Raw genomic sequence first — 18534 nt, forward strand, 5'->3', positions numbered from 1 at the left:
CAGATTATGTTCACACTTTAACATTAATGAATTGGTCCCTGTATTTTTAAAATCGTACTCTTAAATCCCTTTATGGTCAATTCATCCTTATTTATTATAATTTAAACATTTTGATCATTCATTTTTTATTTGAAAGAATACTTAAGTTTTCATTAAATTTTATCTATAATATCTCATTTAATTAATTTTTAACACTTTTTGATCTTCAATTTCCATTCATTAAAATACTTCAACACTTACAATTTTAAAACTTTTATAAAATACTTATAATTTCAGTTATTTTTAAGTAAATTGTAAATTTTTATAAAGAGTATTTTAAGAAGAAATTGTACTTTCAAAAAAAAATTTAACCATACATTAGCTTTGAACTAATGTCTATAATGATGAAATAACTTTAATTTTAGACGAATTAAATATATAGGGATTTAAAAATTTAGTTTTAAAAATATAAAAACTAATTTATCAATTATACTAAAACTTAAGGATCAAATTATAATTTATATAACATAAAATTCTCACTTATATTAAAAAGGATTTAAGTTTTTATGATGATATTTTAGGTATTTGAAATATTTATTCTCTTTTGACCAGTTTATTAATGGAATTATGGAGAGAAAGACCTTCAATTTAGACGGAATAATTATATAGAAATTTAAGTGTTCAATTTTAAAAATATAGGAACCAATTTATTAATTATGTTAAAATTTAAAGACTAAAATATAATTTATTTTTTTTATTCATAAACAGTAAAAATATTATCAAAATAAAAATTTAAAAAAAATAAAAAAAAAATTGAACCAAACAATTTTACGCGTATACAACTAGCAACCACAAAATAATAAAATAAGACAAAGAAATCACCTCACTGATGATAGAGAATCCATATGAACTATGGACATAGTTGTCTTTCGTCCCATTGAAAAATTAAGGAAAAGAACTAAACATAACATAACAATAACATGAACAAATCTTCCATATGTCTTTAATTGCAGCAAAGCTATTTCACACATGCCTTAAAATTTCAAGACTCAAAAAATAAAAAGCAGCTCCAGAATTTATAAGCGATTCATGAAATTTTGTTGATGAGAAATCATGGGAGAAGGAAATTGTTTATTTTTTTCAACTTCAAGACTCGAGAAAAAAAAATGCTAAATCTTCGATTTTCATTGAACACCTTGATCCCAATGCTATTCTCCATTAAAAGCAGCTTCATCACTTTCCTCTTCACCACTCAAACTCATCGACTCAAACTCAGGTTCCCCTTCTTCCTGTGTAACAAATAAATTATTTATCATATTTAATTATTTATAAGATATTCTTGAGATTATGCAAGTGTGGGTTATTCACCGATCAAAACTAAATTCACAATTTCAAAAGACATATGATAACTAAAGAAAAGCAATGCTTAGATAGAGGAAGAGTCAAATCTATTCCCCTTGTTTGGAATACAATTTTTTTTTTTTATAGAAAAATTTTTTTGTTTGAAATAAATTTTAAAATAATAGAATTCAATTGAATTTATTTTATTTTGAATAAATTAATAATAAATTCAAATTAATTTATTTTTTTATAATCCTTATTATTTTAAACTAAAATATAAATATTTATTTCATAAATACAATCATTTTATCATATTGAAAATAATTTTGAACACCATTATTAATATTTTGCAATATTTAAAATATGATCTTTACATAACTTTTTTACTACTAAAAAATTACATTAAGATGGATAAGTTAAGAAAAAAAATAATATAATAAAATTGTCCATATCAATTATAAATATATTAAATATTAAATTAAATTAAATTAAAAAAATAGTTACTAATTAAAAAAAATAAACAAAAAAATAAGGAATAAAAGAAGAGACAAATGGAGTTCTCAAAAGCTAATTAAGTAATTTTAATGCAAATAAATTTAAATAAAATCATTTATTATAAAATTCTTACAAGATTTACTTTTTAATTCAAAATCAATTGTCATAAAAATTTCAAAAGAATTCTTATATTCTTAATTTCTCTAAACACAAAAATTTAAAAAAAAATTTAATTCACTTAAATTCTCTAAACATTTACCATTCCAAATAAAGGCATTAGGAAATGAATCATACCTCTTGTTGATTCATCTTCAACAACTCATAGATTTTTGCATTAAGGTTTGGATCAGATCCCATTAATTGATGCCACCCTCCATTTATCATATCCGTCTGTAGCTTTGGCATGCTTAATGATCCATAGGAGAATGTCTCCATCCTTTTACAGTTCTGAAACACCAATGTTTCTAGAAATGGAAATTCAAGAGCATAAATCGTATTGCAGAAACTGTTGAGGTTGGGTAAATCCTCAAGTGTCAGATACCTTAGTTGAGGGAACACAATTTTTTGCATGCTAATTTCTTCATCCTCTTTTCCAATAATTTCCTCCATCCTCTTGCACCTTCTAATCACTATTGATTGTAGCTTTCCAAAAAGTTTGGCCGAGCAAATTGAGAAAAGGTTTATTAAATGATCACAATCTTCTACCATCAACCTTTGCAGGTTTTGGAAGGCTGTGATTTCTGGTGGAATCTTGAACCAAAGGTGCTTCAAATTTGGTAAACTAGCTAAGCATATCTCTTCCACTGAATTGAGCACTCCATTAATCAGCCCTTCAAATGAAAATATTACTTCCACTGAATCGCTACCCTCAATCTCAAGGTCTTTCAGATTTTGCAACTGTTGAATCAATTTGGATGGAAATGCACAACTTTCATCAATATTGCTAACAGATGGATCCCTTTGATTCTTTATTAATGAAACCTGCCAAACCAACATATATATTTTATAAAAATACAAAACATCATTTAATAATATGATTCACTTTCATAAATCAGTAATTAGATTGATAAATTTTCCCTATAAAACAACATAAATAGATAATTTTTTTTAATAATAAAACTAAAACTTCAATATTAGTTACAGTTTTAGCTAATAAATTAAATTGAATTATAAAATTAAAATATGGTCATTTGAAATAAATATTTTTATTTTGATAATATCATTTTTTGTCATTATTAAAGTCAATTGTGTACTTTTTCATCAATTATAATAATTTTCTCTTCAATAATTAAAACATTATAGAAAATAAGTTTTAAATTGAATTCCACACATTTTAAATTTTTATTAACTAATGCTAAAATAACAAAATAATATATTTAAAAATTTTATTTTATTTTTAATTCTTAAAAGTTACATGCATGATTTTCAATATTATTGAGTTAATCTATCAAAAGTTGTATTCAATATTTATGTTCATATTCCATGCTTCATAATATTAAAAATTATGTACATAAGTTTTTAAAATTAAAAATAAAATACTGTTAAAATTAATTTAAAAACATCATTTTGTTATTTTAATATATGTTAATAAAAATTAAAATACATTAATTTGATTTGAAGTTATTTTTCACAAAATTTTAATTATTAAGAAGGAAAAATAATAAACTAATAAAAAATTGAATGAATTTAATATATATGATTAAATAAAAATATTTAGTTCAAAGGACTATTTTATTAATAAAATAAAATTTTAAAAACCTTAGTACATGTTCAGTACTAAATCTTAATGTTTTACCTTTATCTTAAAAAAAAATTATATAAATATGAATTTGTGTAAATATTTATCTTATTTTTTATATCCAATATAGCAGAAAAATAATCATATTGATAGATATTGAATAAATTTTTATAAAATATAAAATTTAAAAATATATCATGTGTCGCATAAAATAGTTATAATATATTATTTAGAAAATGTGAATTTTTTTTATTTAACTATAAAAATATGAAATTTTTAAATAAAAATAAAATATATAACTGATTTAAAAATTTTAATAAATGAAAATTGAGAAATTAAATAAATACTAAATTCAAATTCACATTTATTCATTTCAAATAATTATAATTTATATTGAAAGGCATACCTCAAATAATTATAATTTATATTGAAAGGCATACCTCATTGCTGAAATTATTATCTTGCTTTTTTCTTTTTCGTGGTGTTGATAATTTATCTTGCTTTTTCCTTTTTCGTGGTGTTGAATCAAGGTGATCAACCTCGGCACTCGTACTCAATGTTGATGATTTTGGAACTGAAATGCAAAATGTCTTCATTTTCGGACATTTAACAAAGCTCAATTCTTCTAACAAAGACCACTCAAGAGAAACATTATTATCTTTGCAAAAACCCATCAAATTTGGCAGATCTGAAAGGCGAAGATAAGTTAGGCTAGGAAACAATACAATTTTGCTTCTTCCCTTATCTTTTGCAACAATGTATTCCATCTTCTCACATGACGAAATGGTTAAGTCTTTAAGCTGCACCAATTGTTGAGCTACAGAGAGAGGAAAGTCTGCTTCTTGAAAATCACAGTGACCGATATGAAGGTCTCGCAAATTTAATAATGGTGAACTTGGTAGAAAAAATAATGTAGAAATCATTTCCATTGGTCCACTTTTCATTTGAGATGTGCTTGGCTGCTCCATCTCCATATCCTGCCAAATTTATTAGGGAGATCATCTAATTCATTCATTGCTATTGTAGGTGTAATGCTTCTAACTCCCAAACCCTAAAGTAAATTTCAACAATTTCAATGGCATTACGTTATGAAATTCAATGAGTACATACCTTTTTCTTGGAAACATCTTTTGGCTTTCCTCTTCTTAGTGAGCGTTGAGCAATTGAGCTTGTTGCTAACATGAGTTTGAGCTCACTTTGATCGTAACTTTTGTTCAAAGTTGATGAGTCTGGAGTTTCACAATAATGTGTCTTCAGTTTAGGACAAGAGACTATCTGCAAATATTCTAATGAGGACAACTCAAACGAAATATCATTGTCTGCAAAGAAAGCCACCAGCTCTGGTAGATCATAAAGACGAAGCTTAGTTAGATTAGGAAATGCTATTTTACTTATGCCCTTGTTTTTTTCTTCTTCTTTTGCTTCTGCAACTATATATTCCATCTTACAGCATCCTGAGATTTTTAATTTTTTAAGCAGCGTAAATTGCTGGGCAACAGAAGGAGGAAACAATGCTTTTACCAAACCACAATTTTTCAAGGAAAGCTTTTGCAACTTTGATAGTCGTAGCCAAAGAAAAGAAAATAATATAGAAATCTTTTCCACTGGTTCAGTCTTAGATTGAACAATTTCCATCCTATTGTTCATTTCAGATATACTCGACTCTTCTATATCCTGTCAAACACGAATATATATATATATATATATATATTAGCCATTGGAACAAAAATTAAAACTCAATTTCTTCTATATAAAATGAAAACAATTAGCAAAATGTAGAAGGTATGTATGAAAATAATTATAGAAAAATAACATATATCAGTAATGGGCAGATGATTTTGGATAAATTTTGTTTTTTTTTTTTTTTTCCAAATGAAAATTTAAAAATAAAACCTGAAATATCTCAAATTTACTCAAATACATTTACTATTAAATTAATTCTGTAAGTGCAATTTTAAATAAATTTATAATGTGTCAAGTGAGTTTTATGAAATAATAATAAAGTAAATTATATACTTTCTATGCAGATGGAGACATATATACTGATTGGATTTAAATTTGAAATTAAGGTTTTATTTATATATAAAAAATAATTTATATTTAAAAAATATTTTTTATAAAAAATGTTTTTTAAAAAAATTTTTTTAATGAAATACTTATTTTTTATTATTTAATTTTAATTTAAAAAATAAAATTTATTAATAAATTTATATATAAATGTCTTGATAAATATTTTAAGATGTGAAAAATGATTTTATTTTTTCAAAAGTAAAAATTATTTTCTTGGTTTATTTTTTTATTAGAAAAATATTTTTTTTAACTAAATTTTTTCAAAAAATGAAAAATATTGTTTAAAAATTTTTTTTTGTGAAATAAGTAGAGCTTATTAAAAAAATTTAATTTTTTTTTTCAGTCACGCTATGAAGCAAGGGATTAATATATCAGTGCGAGGGCTTCACAAGAAAAAATTTTCTCATTAATTTCTCGCGAAGTCATATTAGTGATAAAAATAAATTATAAATATATTATGTTTTCATCAAGTGATTACTCATATATATTTAAAATAATGAAATATTTTTTTAAGTAATAAAAATAATTACTAAAAATTTAAAAACAAGTAAAATTATTAATTGGTCTTCATATTTAAAATAAATAAGGGTGATTAGCAAATAAGTTTTACCTCAATAATATTTGAAGTTATGTTAATATGATCAAATCAATTAGATCGAGAAAATATAAAAGCTTACCTTGTAGATAAATCCAATGAAGTTTCGAAGGTTCTTCAAGCAGAGAGTTGTAAGTGGCGACTCAATCTCATCATTCACTTTGTTTCTGTAGAAAATTCCCTCCATCTTTTCGCACGACGCTACAGTCATGCTGTGAAGTTGCCTCAACTCTCTAGCCATGGATAGTGGAATCAAGTACTTCAACTCATCACATCTATATATTTCTACTTTTCTTAAATTGCTCAAGTATGGGAGGGGACTTTTTGGAGACTCTGGAATTCTCACTAGTGCATCAACACATTCATCTTGCTTCAAATCCGCAAAACTATTATCTTCTATCTCATTAACAATTTTCTTCAAATTTTTCACTTCTTCCAAATACAAGACTTCAACTTTCCTCAACAAAACACATATCCCACTCCCTTTAATATCACTTGCATCTCCTTTAAGATGCAACACATTCTCTGAATCTTTGTGAACGATACCAACCAATGAGTAGCCTACAAAAATGTGGAATCTTTTTAAGTTTCTAAAGACTGAATCTTTAGGTGAAATGTAGGCATTTACTACAGTAATATGCAATGCAGTTATATGATGAGTCTCTAGCTCGCTGAGGCTTGCATTGGTTTTCTCTTCGTCTTCCTTCCATTCCCATTTCATCATATATCCAGGAGGAAGATACAACTCTTCTAGTTTGGACAACCCTACTAATACATCTGGTGGAATGTATCTAAGGCCCTCGACCCTGCGCAGGTTTAGCAACCTTAGATTTTTCAGATTTCCTATTTCTGCTGGCAGCTCTTCTAAACAATAACTACGAACTTCAAGTATTTCCAGTTTCACGAGATCTCCAATTGTATGCATCTCGTTTAGCCAATCATTCCAAAGACATAAGGTTTGAAGATTCTTCAAGACATCAATTGATTGTGGCAGTGATGGGATACGGGAGGCTATAGACAGAACTTTGAGTCCTTTCATCCCTTCTAACACGTTGATTGGAAGGCTTTGTAACTGACAATCATGCCAAAGCTGTAAGAGTTCGAGGTTCGGACACTTCAAATGATCTTTAAGTTTTTTGATGTCTTCACACAGAAGTGAAATTGCAGTGCAATTTTTGTACCAATCCTTACCTTGCCACTCATTTATTCTACCTTGACTTTGTAATGTGTGCCACTGCTTATTTCTGGAGGCAAGTGATATGGCTACATCACGGACAAGGTCATGCATTTTGACAGACTCGTCCCATTCGCCATCAACTTCAAGCAACAAATTTGACCCTTTGAGCATATCAATAAGCTTATAGATCCTATCTCTTCCTTCATGCACATATTCAACACCTTTAAACAGCCTTAGGCCCATTCCAAATTCAAGCAAATCTTCAACCGGAATATTGAAATCTTCAGGGAACAAGCTACAAAGCAAAAAGCATGACTTGGCCTCTTCATCTTCCAAAAACTTGTAACTTAATTCAATTGCAGAAAACACCTTTGTCTTCATTCCTGAGATATCTTCCAGATTAGAATTCTTTAATTGTAAAAGCACATCATTCCAAACGTGTTTGCTTTTGTTTTTTAATGCCTTGGAAAGAGTTACAATGGCAATTGGTAAGCCTTCACATTCATTTACAATCTCCTTCACCGTGTCGAGTAAATCATGGCCAATTGAGTCGCCTGCTGTCTCTTTGAAAAGAACGAGAGCTTCTTCATCATTCAGAACTTTCATTAGGAAATTTTTTTGACTTTCCAAACTAGAGAACACAAATTCATTTCGTGAAGTCAACACAATTTTGCATCCATTGCTCCTGCAACCTAAAGGAACTCCAATTTCTCCTAAACCATCCTCCTTCCAAACATCATCCAATATTAGAAGGATCCTCTTATCACAGTTGGTAAGCGTCTGATGCAGTTTGCTTGCTCTTACCACCTCACTTTCATCATTCTTGAATTCCAATCCCAAGCAAGATGCAATTTCATCTTGGATCTTTCTGAAGTCAGGAGTATGAGACACGGTTGCCATAGCAAACTCGTCAAACAATTTCTTTGTTTCCATTATTTTCTTAAGCTGCTTTGCCATAGTGGTTTTACCGATACCACTCATTCCGCAAATCCCAATCACACGAAGATCGTCATCCTTTAAGGCCATCAAGATGTTATTTAGAATTGATTCCCTTGATTTAAAATTCTTGATACCTTCAGCACCACTGATCCATAATTCTATCTTTTGAGGATAGGCTATTTCACCAAAATTCCTCGCTTCTTCGAGCAAAGCAAGCATATTTTCTGTCATCTTCTTAGCTTCTCTACTCAAGGAATAACGATTCAAACACTTGTTCATGTTCATTTCATTTTGAAGAAATTCTGTACTCCTCCTATCAATGCCATCTGCTTTCTCTTGCCACCGAATTACAGAATCAAAAACCACCTGCAAGTTGCTTTTGGCGTTATTCACACGTAGCCCCACCTCAGTTCTCTTGTCATTCAGTTTCTGAAGCTCCTCTTTCAAATTCTCGATGTTATGTTTGTAGTAAATCAGATAATAAATCGGTCGCCAAATAGGAGCCACCAAGTTTTCAGCAAGTTCACCAGCAATTGTACCTCCAATGGCAAGGAGAACCTCCATTTCTCTTGTTATATTTCTACAATAACCAAGTCCTAGAATTAATATAATTGCACGACAAGAAAAGTAAAACACAGTTTAAATTAAACAATAGGTATGTTAAAATCTTACAAAATCCAAGGATGGATTGCTAATAGATTTGCAAAGAGAAGTATACACGTACACTAATCTGCAAAAGAAAATCAGCCAATCATTTAAAAACATTTTATTTTCATTGAATTTGAACATTAAAAGCAACAACTAACCAATAAAATAAACACTAGTTAAATAATAGCAAAGATCAAGAATATCATTGATCTCCAAATTAATAATTACCAGCGACTGAAATTAATCTTTAAAAAAGAGTTAATGAGAAGAAAGCCAATTTTTTTTATATTTTCTTATCTCTATTCCCTTTAAATTTCAGCACTTTTGTAGCTTAATGTATCTTGTGTTGAAATTTATTACTTGAGATATTTTTGAATTAAATTAAAGAATCAACTCCTTAATTTTTCTAATTTAAATTGTGATATCTTACTTAATGGTATTTTTTAATTAATCGTGTATTTACTAGGTTGGTTGCTTACATATTGCATATTTAGCTGTGCATAAACTACAAATATGCCCTAATCGTAGTTCGATTTGGTTTAGGACTGTGCACTTCTCAGTGCTAAATTGAAAAATCAAATCGAACTAAATCAGTTAAATTTAATTCTACAATTAAATTGGTGTGGTTCAATTAGTATCTCATAGAATTTTCAATTTTCAGTTTAATATTTTTTTTTAGTTAAAAACCGAAAAATAAAACCAAAATGAAATTAGTAAAATACATGTAGTATATATATGTAATATTTCTTTAAAATTTGCGTTTTATTTTGGCACTATATATTTTGCATTTTTAATTATTACTTGGAATTGGATTGTTTGATTTTTATTGTTTCTTATATAAATTCAAATGATATCGAGGTTGTATATTTGTATCTCAATTTGATTGAGAATTGAACACAAATTCACAAACTATATATATACATTTAAGTAAATCTGAGAGATCTCAAATTTTACTTAATTTCCATTTCAACGATGAAAAAAAATTATTAAATTTTTTTTTTGTTTATTTAAACCCCTAATAAATTTTTTTATCTATTAAAGTCCCTAACTTATCGATAATGAACAATTAATTCAAAACATCTATTTTTGTTATACCCTACTGTTACTCATCTTTAGTCATTACATATTCGCCTTTCTCATGGATAACATAATTCCATTCTTAATCAATCTCCATTTCCTCTTTCCCATGGCAAAACTCTTCCTCTCTAAACCATGGTTATCAAGTAATAGATTTCTCTCTAAACATTATTTCCATTCTCAATCAAATATTCGTTTCCTTTAAAAATCTCAATTTCCTCTACAAATGCCAATCCTCTCATCACCTTCACCAATAACCGATCAGTTGTCATCCTCGATCTCAATAACCATCGATATTTTCATTTATGGTCCATAATTGTCAAGTCACCATTGCTCATTGCAAATGTGTCATTTTTGCTAATGTCAAAATTTGAAAGTTTATAATTATCATGTCTTAAAGAAGAAATTTAAGGTTTTATCTAATTAGATTGATTGTCTTTAGTAGTTGCTTGATGGATTTCGTCTATTTGGTAATGCTTTATTTCTTTCACCTTTTCAATCATAATATATTTTCTTAATTCTTTCTCCGCAGTTTTTTTCTTTTCTTCATAAAAATTGATAAACAACTTTCTTGCTAAAGAAAAACACTTTAAGTTCTCAAAAAGTATAACAACGAAAGCATAACAACTAACATGTAAACATTCATAAAAGAGTTTAAACTAGAAGAGAGAGGTCTCTTTTAACATGGGTTAGCAATGTAAAGATCACATATTTTATTTCTGCTTAATTTGATCTCCTTTAATTATAATTAAGTGTTAATTATTTATTATCGATAACTTAATGTCTTCCCCAAATCAAAAAATATTATTAAGATTTTAAGTAAACAATTGAAAATTTATCAAAGACCTTTAACTTATATCGTTGTTTCTTTGGTAAGCTTAAATATTGAAATAGAGTCTGTCATCGTAATTTGATTTTTATTTAAAATTATGATATTGTCTTACAGTAATTTTACTGTTGGAAATCTTGATTGCATATGATTGCAAATTTCACTTTTTATCAAACCGAACCGAATCATTATTTATTAGTTTGATTTGATTCGATTATGGTTCAGTAATTTAAGATGATTCAATTTTTTAGTTTTTTAAATTTTGTTCGATATGGATCCAAATCGATCGAATACTCTCTCTTAATTTGGACTATGAAATAGACAAGAACCAGACTAGTCAAATTCGAAACCAGAGTAAAGCCAATCCCTTTTTTGAATTAAAATTAAAATCAAACTAGAATCGATTAGTTTAAACTAGCAATTCCGATTCATATTCGGTTTGATTTTTAAATTTTTAAAATAAAGCATACATAAATAAATTAATTATCAAATAATTAATTTAAGTTCATTCTTTTTTATTTGTGAAAAATATTATTTTTCTAATTTTATTTGTTAAGTATTCACGTCCAAATCTATTTATATAAATAATTATTTTAATATAAAATATATATTTTGTAATATAATTTAGAATTTTTCTTTTATCTATTTTTATTTAAAAATAGATTATAATTTTTTTGAAATATAACTTTTTTAAAAAAAATTATTAATTAAAAATATTTTTTATATAATTTATTAATTAAAATATATAAAATAAATTCAAATATTAAAAATATTAATTGAGTTCGACATGATAATTTTTATAAGTAATCTACCTGTTGGCGTCCCTGCTTTTTAACTTCGATGATAAGTTAGAAGTATATGTTTATAAAAATATTAAATTATTTAAAAAATTAATTTGATTAATGTTTATTTATCTTATAAATATTAAATTAATAATAAAATTATATAGAAAATATATTAATTATTGATATAATTAAATTTATATCTTTATATAAAATGTAAGAGTTATAAATTCAATTTTTATAACAAATATTTTTTTTCCTATTTTCATATATTTATAATTTTTTTATTTAAGGTAAATTATTAATAGCTCCTTATTTTGTTAAAACTAACTATATAGTTCTTATTTATAAATCACACGATTAAAATATTTATATATTTTATAAAATTAAATTTTTTAATCTTTAACTAATATAAAATTTAGTCATTAATTAAAATTTTAAATTATAACAATTAAATACTAAATTAATAACTATTAAAAAATAATATATTTTTTAAAAAATAAAAATATTTTAAAAATAAAAAATAAAAATATATAAAAAATTAAAACGAGTAAAAAAATGTGTTGCATGTAAATAAAATTAGTATATATAAAAGAGGGAAGATGAGTTGTCGTCCCAAAACAACTATCCAAAAGGGAACAAATAGGCCAATTTTTTAATTTTTACTTTAAATTTTATGAAAAATTATAGTTGACCAAAATTAATAGTTTATTAAAATTAAAATTAGATAAAAAAAAAATGAATATGACTTTCCTCGCTCTCCCGATTGAAATGACCTAGATGATTCCAATCCTTACTCTAATCGCGCCACAAAGAAGGTGAAGCATAGGGATCACATCCCTTTTGTGCAATTTGATGTGTCTGTCAAAAACAAAGTTATAGGAATTGCATATATGGATCATGGATCGTTTGCATATATGGATCATGAATCGTTTGCATATATGGATCATGAATCGTTGAAAGGTGGGCTTTAAAGCCCTTGAGACAGGTCTCAAGGAGCTTTGGAATATGACGAAGTTCAATCTCCTTGATATAGGTAACGACTTCTTTTCTAGCCAACTATTCTGATGATGAAGGGTACTGCAGAGCCCTTGTAAAGGGACCTTGGGTGATGCTAGGAAGCTACTTATAGATTCAACCATGGCATCCCTCCTTTGATGCTTCGTCCAATGTTATGGAATCTACAGTGGTTTGGATCAGATTATCTGTCTTACCCTGCATCTTTACAATAAGAAAATGATCCACAGAATTGGCTTGTCAGTTGGTAAGATTGTTAAAATCGACGAAACTAACTTTGTGGTTTTAAAAGGAAATTATGGGAGAATGGCTGTGTCGATGAATCTCACCAAGCTGCTTTTCTCTAAAGTGGATATTAGGGGTAGGGTTCAGTTGATTGGGTATGAAAACCTACCTCAGATCTGTTTCCAATGTTAATGGATAGGACATTCTATACCTACTTGTGCTTTCAAAGAAGGTTGCTCTGAGAAATCTAAAAGCTCAAATGCAAAAGAGTAGACTCCTCTGATCCTGAAAACCGCCTCTGGGGAATGGATTGTTGTGACTAGCAGAGGAAGGAAAGTGCAAACTACAAAGTTTCGAAGAGCATCAATCAAGCTGGTAATGGATCTCGATTTGATTCCTTAAGAGAAAATGTTGAGATGAAAACTCTAGCTTATGAGAATCAATCAGTTGACGCCCTATTTGTGGCTAGTATTAAGCCTATCCCTACAATGGATACCCGCGAAAAAAGGAAGGTCAAATCTGCTAAATAGGCAGACATACCTCGGGTAGGGGGCACAATCGAAGCAAAAAGGATAAGGTGGAGATTCCAGAAAAAGATATGCTCCTTCAGACCAACACACTGGCAGATTCCCCACGTACAACAAATCCCATGTAGAATCCGCATGCAAATATCTCTTGCATGAAGACTTCCTTAGACCCCAGGAATCATTTTGTCATTATTATTGAGCCCTCGATGAAAACTGTAAATAAAGAGGCCCTTACCCAAAGCCATAAGAGTGGGACATCGATTAAAAATAAGAACATTATTGCGCACAACAGACCGCTAGACACAGGCCTTAGCTCCTATTCGATTCCTTTTTCCTCCATGCCAAGCTTGCTCTCTAGTGATGGGCTCTTATGTAGGAAGCTTTGCCATCCATCTCCACTCAGCTAGCCATGGATGAGGAAATGGGAGAAGACCAAAATGGTGACAACGAATATATGGATCTGGTCAATATTTGTAGTGATTTTGAGAAGGAGCCGTTAATGGATCTTCACCTACGGGACTGAGGTTTGGTTTCATTGGTTTTCATTCTCTCTTCTCTTACATCTTTAATATGTCCATATTTATATGGAACTTCCAAGGAGCAGGAAGCTCTCCTTTCTTTAATGCTTTTAGATTATTTATGGAGAAATATTGGTCGGATCTAGTCGTATTGCTGGAACCATGAATCAGTGGCGATAAAGCAAATACGTTTATAGAAAAAACGGGTTTCCCTTATTCCCACAGAGTTGAGGCTTAGGGTTTCTCTAGGGGTATATGGCTGTTGTGGATAGGAAATTGGGATATTCAGATTATTCTCAATAACGAGGAATTTGTGCATATGGTTATTTTTTAGAACAATACATTTCTCATGTATCTAATAGCTGTGTATGGGAGTCTAGTGGCTCATTCAAGGAAGCTTCTTTAGACAAATCTACAGTCACTTCTCTTGCTTATGAATGGGCCTTAGCTTTTAGCCAGTGATTTCAAATCTCTTCTAAAGTCTAAAGAAAGAAGGGGTGGCTCATCCCACAAGATAAGGATTTCTTGTGATTTTGCTAACTGGTGTTACAACTCTCATCTTATTGATTTGGGTTATAAGAGTCCCACGTTTACTTAGCAAAAAGGTACTCTGCTGCAATGGTAGGACAGAGCTATTTGTAATGAGCAATGGCAGTTAAGGTACCCAGAAGCCTGTGTTTTTCACCTCCCCTGAATTCAAAGTGATTGTAGACCTCTTCTCATCAAGTTTTAAAGTTTTTTTCCTGCTTTAGGTACTAAACGACGTTTGGATTTCAGGTTTTCTAAATGACTCATAATGACTTCCACTCCCTACTGAAAAATAATTGGATCCCTAATGAGTCAGTTATGAATAATCTTAGCAATCTCACGGCTAAGTTGAAATATTGGAACATGAGTACCTTTAGGAATGTGTTTCGACAAAAAGGCCTGCTATTTGCCAGCATTAATAGAATCCAACATACACAAGAAGTGAGATTCTCTGATGCCCTTCAAAAACTTGAGCTTCATCTTTGGCGAGAGTTAGATATCATCATGCTTCGAGAGGAGATCATCTGGTACCAAAAATCTAAAGCGGATTGGATTCAATGAAGGGATAAAAATAAGACGTTCTTTCACACCAAAACTTTGATGAAAGTAAGCTTATTCGCACCATTTTCTATTAAGCACGTACTCGTGTGTTTTGTTTTCTATTTTATTGATAAAGCACTATCCACGTGTTTCTGCATATTTTTCAATTTGTAAAGAGTCTGTTGCCCACGTGTTCTGTAATCCGAATCTTACGGGATGTGGCTTTAAGATCGGAGTAAGTTTCATTTTCAGTTTGTAATGGTTGATTTGATTCAGTATAAAAAAGAATAAAAAGCTGAAACAATGTGATCAGCTAATTGTAAAAGAAGGAGGTTACACTTTGCACAGAAAAATTTTGCACATGCTCGTAAGTTTGTTTTGAGAGAATTGCTGGAGCTCGGCAGTCCGGCTATTGTGTTTGCACAAGAGAAGAAGAGTGCTCACACTCGTTAAAGCTGATCTGCTGCAGAATTACAGCAGGTCGGAGAGCTCGGCAAGGTCTGCTGCAGAACTACAACAGGTCGGAACTTGGCAAGGTCTGCTGCAGAATTACAGCAGTTTGAAACTCGTCTGATTTGTTGCAGAGTCATAGGAGGTCGGAGCTCGGCTCCTATGTTCACTTACTTTCGAGAGAGCAGACTAAGAGGTTACAGGAGATCAACTACACTTGGTATCAGAGTCCGGGACCTTGTTTATGCCCAAATACATGCCTCGGCACAAATCATCATCGTCCAGTACTGTCCGTAGTGGCAATGGCGGCAATGGTGGTTGTAATACCCGGCTAGACTCCGGTATCGGAATTCCTACCGTCCGGTGGAATCTCGGATGTCGGAGGCCTCTAGTAGGGTAGAAACATGTTTTCATGAAATGTTTTTAATGTATTTTCATGGTTTTAAGTAAAGAGGAAATGAGTTTTTGAATAAAAACACCCTTGAAGGAAACTCAGGTTCGGCCGCCGAAACTCCAAAGTTCGGCCGCCGAACATGCATGCTTTCGGGTGAGCCTTAGGCCCCCGAAGGCACAAGTGAGGGAAGTCCAGGTTCGGCCGCCGAACCTTAAGTTCGGCCGCCGAACATTGCATGCATGCGGAGGCTCTTTCGGCCCCCGAACGTGGCCTGGCCAGCCACTATAAAAGGGTCCCTTAGCCGAAAACGGGCGAGCTTTTTCCCCCTTTCGGCCAAGGTGAGTCTCTCCGCCATTCCTCACCATCCTTGAGTTCTTTCCTTCCAATCTTTCATGTTTTTCACAAGTTTTCATCTTGTTTTGAAGATCTACAAGTTTTGAGCAAGTTTTGGAGCTTTGAGGTTCAAGAACTCAAAATCTCCACCTCCGAGCTTAGGGCGTCTTTCTCTCTCGATCTACAAGAGGTAAGAGCCGATCTTAAGCTCATTTCATGTTTAAAGTAAGTTTTATGCAAGATCTATGGGGTAGAAGGCATGCTTAGCTCATGGTTAGGTTTTTGAGCTTTTGGTTAGGTTTGATGTGTGTTCATGGACAATGTGGCTTGTTTATGCATGGTTGATGTGTTGTAGATGGGGTTTATGTTGGTTTGAAGCCCCTAGGAGCTTGTATGCTTGAGTATGCATGTTGTAGAATAGAAAAATGCATGTATGTATGGTTTGGGAGGCAAGAGTGCATTAGGGAGCCAAGTTTCTGCCCTTTGGCAGAAACCAGGTTCGGCAGCCGAAGGAGCTTTCGGCCGCCGAACATGGCTGGGAAGGCAGGCCTTTCGGCTGCCGAAGTTGCCCCCGAAAAGAGACTTTCGTCTCTGTCTGGGACTTTCGGCTGCCGAAGGTGCCGCCGAACCTGCCTGGGTTTCGGCTCTGGAGGAGCTTTCGGCCGCCGAAGGTGCCGCCAAACCTGCACTGTTCAGCCTTCCTTTGCATGTTTTTGCATGATTGTTTGAGGTGTTTTAAGGGGGTTTTTGGGGCATGTTTTTAGAGTTTTGTCCTAGTTGTTTGGTCCCTCATTTGAGTCCGCCTGTGTAGGTCCGGACCTGAGGAACCGAGGACCCCAGCAGTGATAGCTGCATCAGTGTCTGGTCAGAGCTAACCAGAGGTGAGTAGAATAACTCTCTATGTTTTCAAAGTAAATAAATGAAAGTTTTAGCATGATTCATGCATCATGATTTGCCATGAGATATAATAGGGTGCTCGCATTAGAATCCACGAATATGTTGCATTGCATACTATGCTGTTGATGTGGATGAATGTTGAATGATCCATTAGCCCTCATATGTTAGACCGGGTTGTGCCTTTGACTACGCCCCCGGTATTCAGGCATGTGTAATATCCCATGTTCGTCCGGGTTGTGCCTTTGACTACGCCCCCGGTATACAGGTATGTGTGACATTCCATGGAGGTCCGGGTTGTGCCTTTGACTACGCCCCCGGTATACAGGTAGTAGAGAGGGCTAAATGGTGACAAGTTCATCCTTGATGTGGATAGTTTGTGTTATGACGCATTTCATGTTATCATATGTTTTAAATACCATGTTTTACTATTCTGCTCACTGGGCTCTTGTAGCTCACCCCTTTCCCTAATCCCCCAGGTTTACAGGTACGGGCTAGTCAGAGAAGTCAAGGAGAGTAAAGTCATATGTATGTAATAGTTAGAATGTGGACAAGATGAATTGTAATATTATGTATTATGATTGAGGAGTAGAAGTTGTGCTTGACCCTTACAGATGTTGTAATCCCTTGTTGATATATGATCTAAATGTTTTCATGTCTATGTTTAGCCAACTCAACCTATGTTATGCCACCCACTGGGGGCATTGATGAGATCCCATAGAGGGGTCAAGTTATGAGGATGATTATGTTCAGTGCATGCACAGGTTGAGTTTGGCATATGATGGAATGTATGACAAAAAAGTTTTAATTTTTATGTATGAGTGTTGATCATGTATGGGATTACACAGGTTTCCAGGATGTATGTTAGGCTTGCTACGGGTCCCAGCGGCCTTAAGTCGACCCGGATCCTAGCGCCGGTAGCGGTCCGATTTTTGGGTCGTTACAGTGGTCAGACGGCAGAAACTGGTCAGACGACAGAAACCGTGGTGAGAGCGCCCGTAAGAGAAGGGGGTGTCTCTCTACAATATCCGCTACTAACAAAGACAAATTATGCGGCTTGGGCAATCAAGATGCAAGTCTATATGCAAGCTCAAGGTGTATGGGATGTCGTTGAGTCGGAAGATCCTGTTGATCCTCGTTCAGACCGGATTGCATTGGCAGCAATCTTTCAAGGGATCACCGAAGATACCCTATTACAGTTGGGGGTAAAGAAATCAGCTAAAAAGGCATGGGATGCTCTCAAGGTTATGAACCTCGGTGCAGAGAGGGTCAAAGAAGTACGAGCACAAGCTCTTAGATGGGAGCTCGAAAGCATGAGAATGGAAAATGGTCAGTCTGTCGATGATTTCACAGGAAAAATCTCAACTGTTGTCAACAAGCTCCGAGCACTTGGAGAAGTGGTTAATGAAACTTATGTAGTAAAGAAAATGTTGCGATC

General features: G+C 31.7%; 1 protein-coding gene across 8 annotated transcripts in view; it reads right to left on the minus strand.

Annotated features, from left to right (window-relative positions):
* Positions 1–836: 836 nt before the first annotated feature.
* LOC110607855 (disease resistance protein At4g27190-like) overlaps positions 837–18534 on the minus strand; it is a 35391-nt gene continuing 17693 nt past the window's right edge. For 4 of the 8 annotated variants that reach the window (XM_043951244.1, XM_043951249.1, XM_043951224.1 and 1 more), the window contains 6 exons: positions 9007–9064; positions 6301–8914; positions 4664–5227; positions 3994–4530; positions 2110–2796; positions 837–1268 (listed from right to left, as the gene is read on the minus strand). In XM_043951244.1, coding sequence (XP_043807179.1) covers positions 1188–1268; positions 2110–2796; positions 3994–4530; positions 4664–5227; positions 6301–8898 — 4467 coding nt within the window. In that variant the 5' untranslated portion in view covers positions 8899–8914; positions 9007–9064 and the 3' untranslated portion in view covers positions 837–1187. Of the gene's footprint in view, positions 1269–2109; positions 2797–3993; positions 4531–4663; positions 5228–6300; positions 8931–9006; positions 9065–18534 lie in introns of all 8 variants that reach the window. The other 4 variants (XM_043951229.1, XM_043951238.1, XM_043951250.1 and 1 more) reach the window with 2 other exon arrangements.

The sequence above is a fragment of the Manihot esculenta genome, chromosome 2 (genome assembly GCF_001659605.2).
Source record: "Manihot esculenta cultivar AM560-2 chromosome 2, M.esculenta_v8, whole genome shotgun sequence".
Lineage (NCBI taxonomy): Eukaryota > Viridiplantae > Streptophyta > Magnoliopsida > Malpighiales > Euphorbiaceae > Manihot > Manihot esculenta.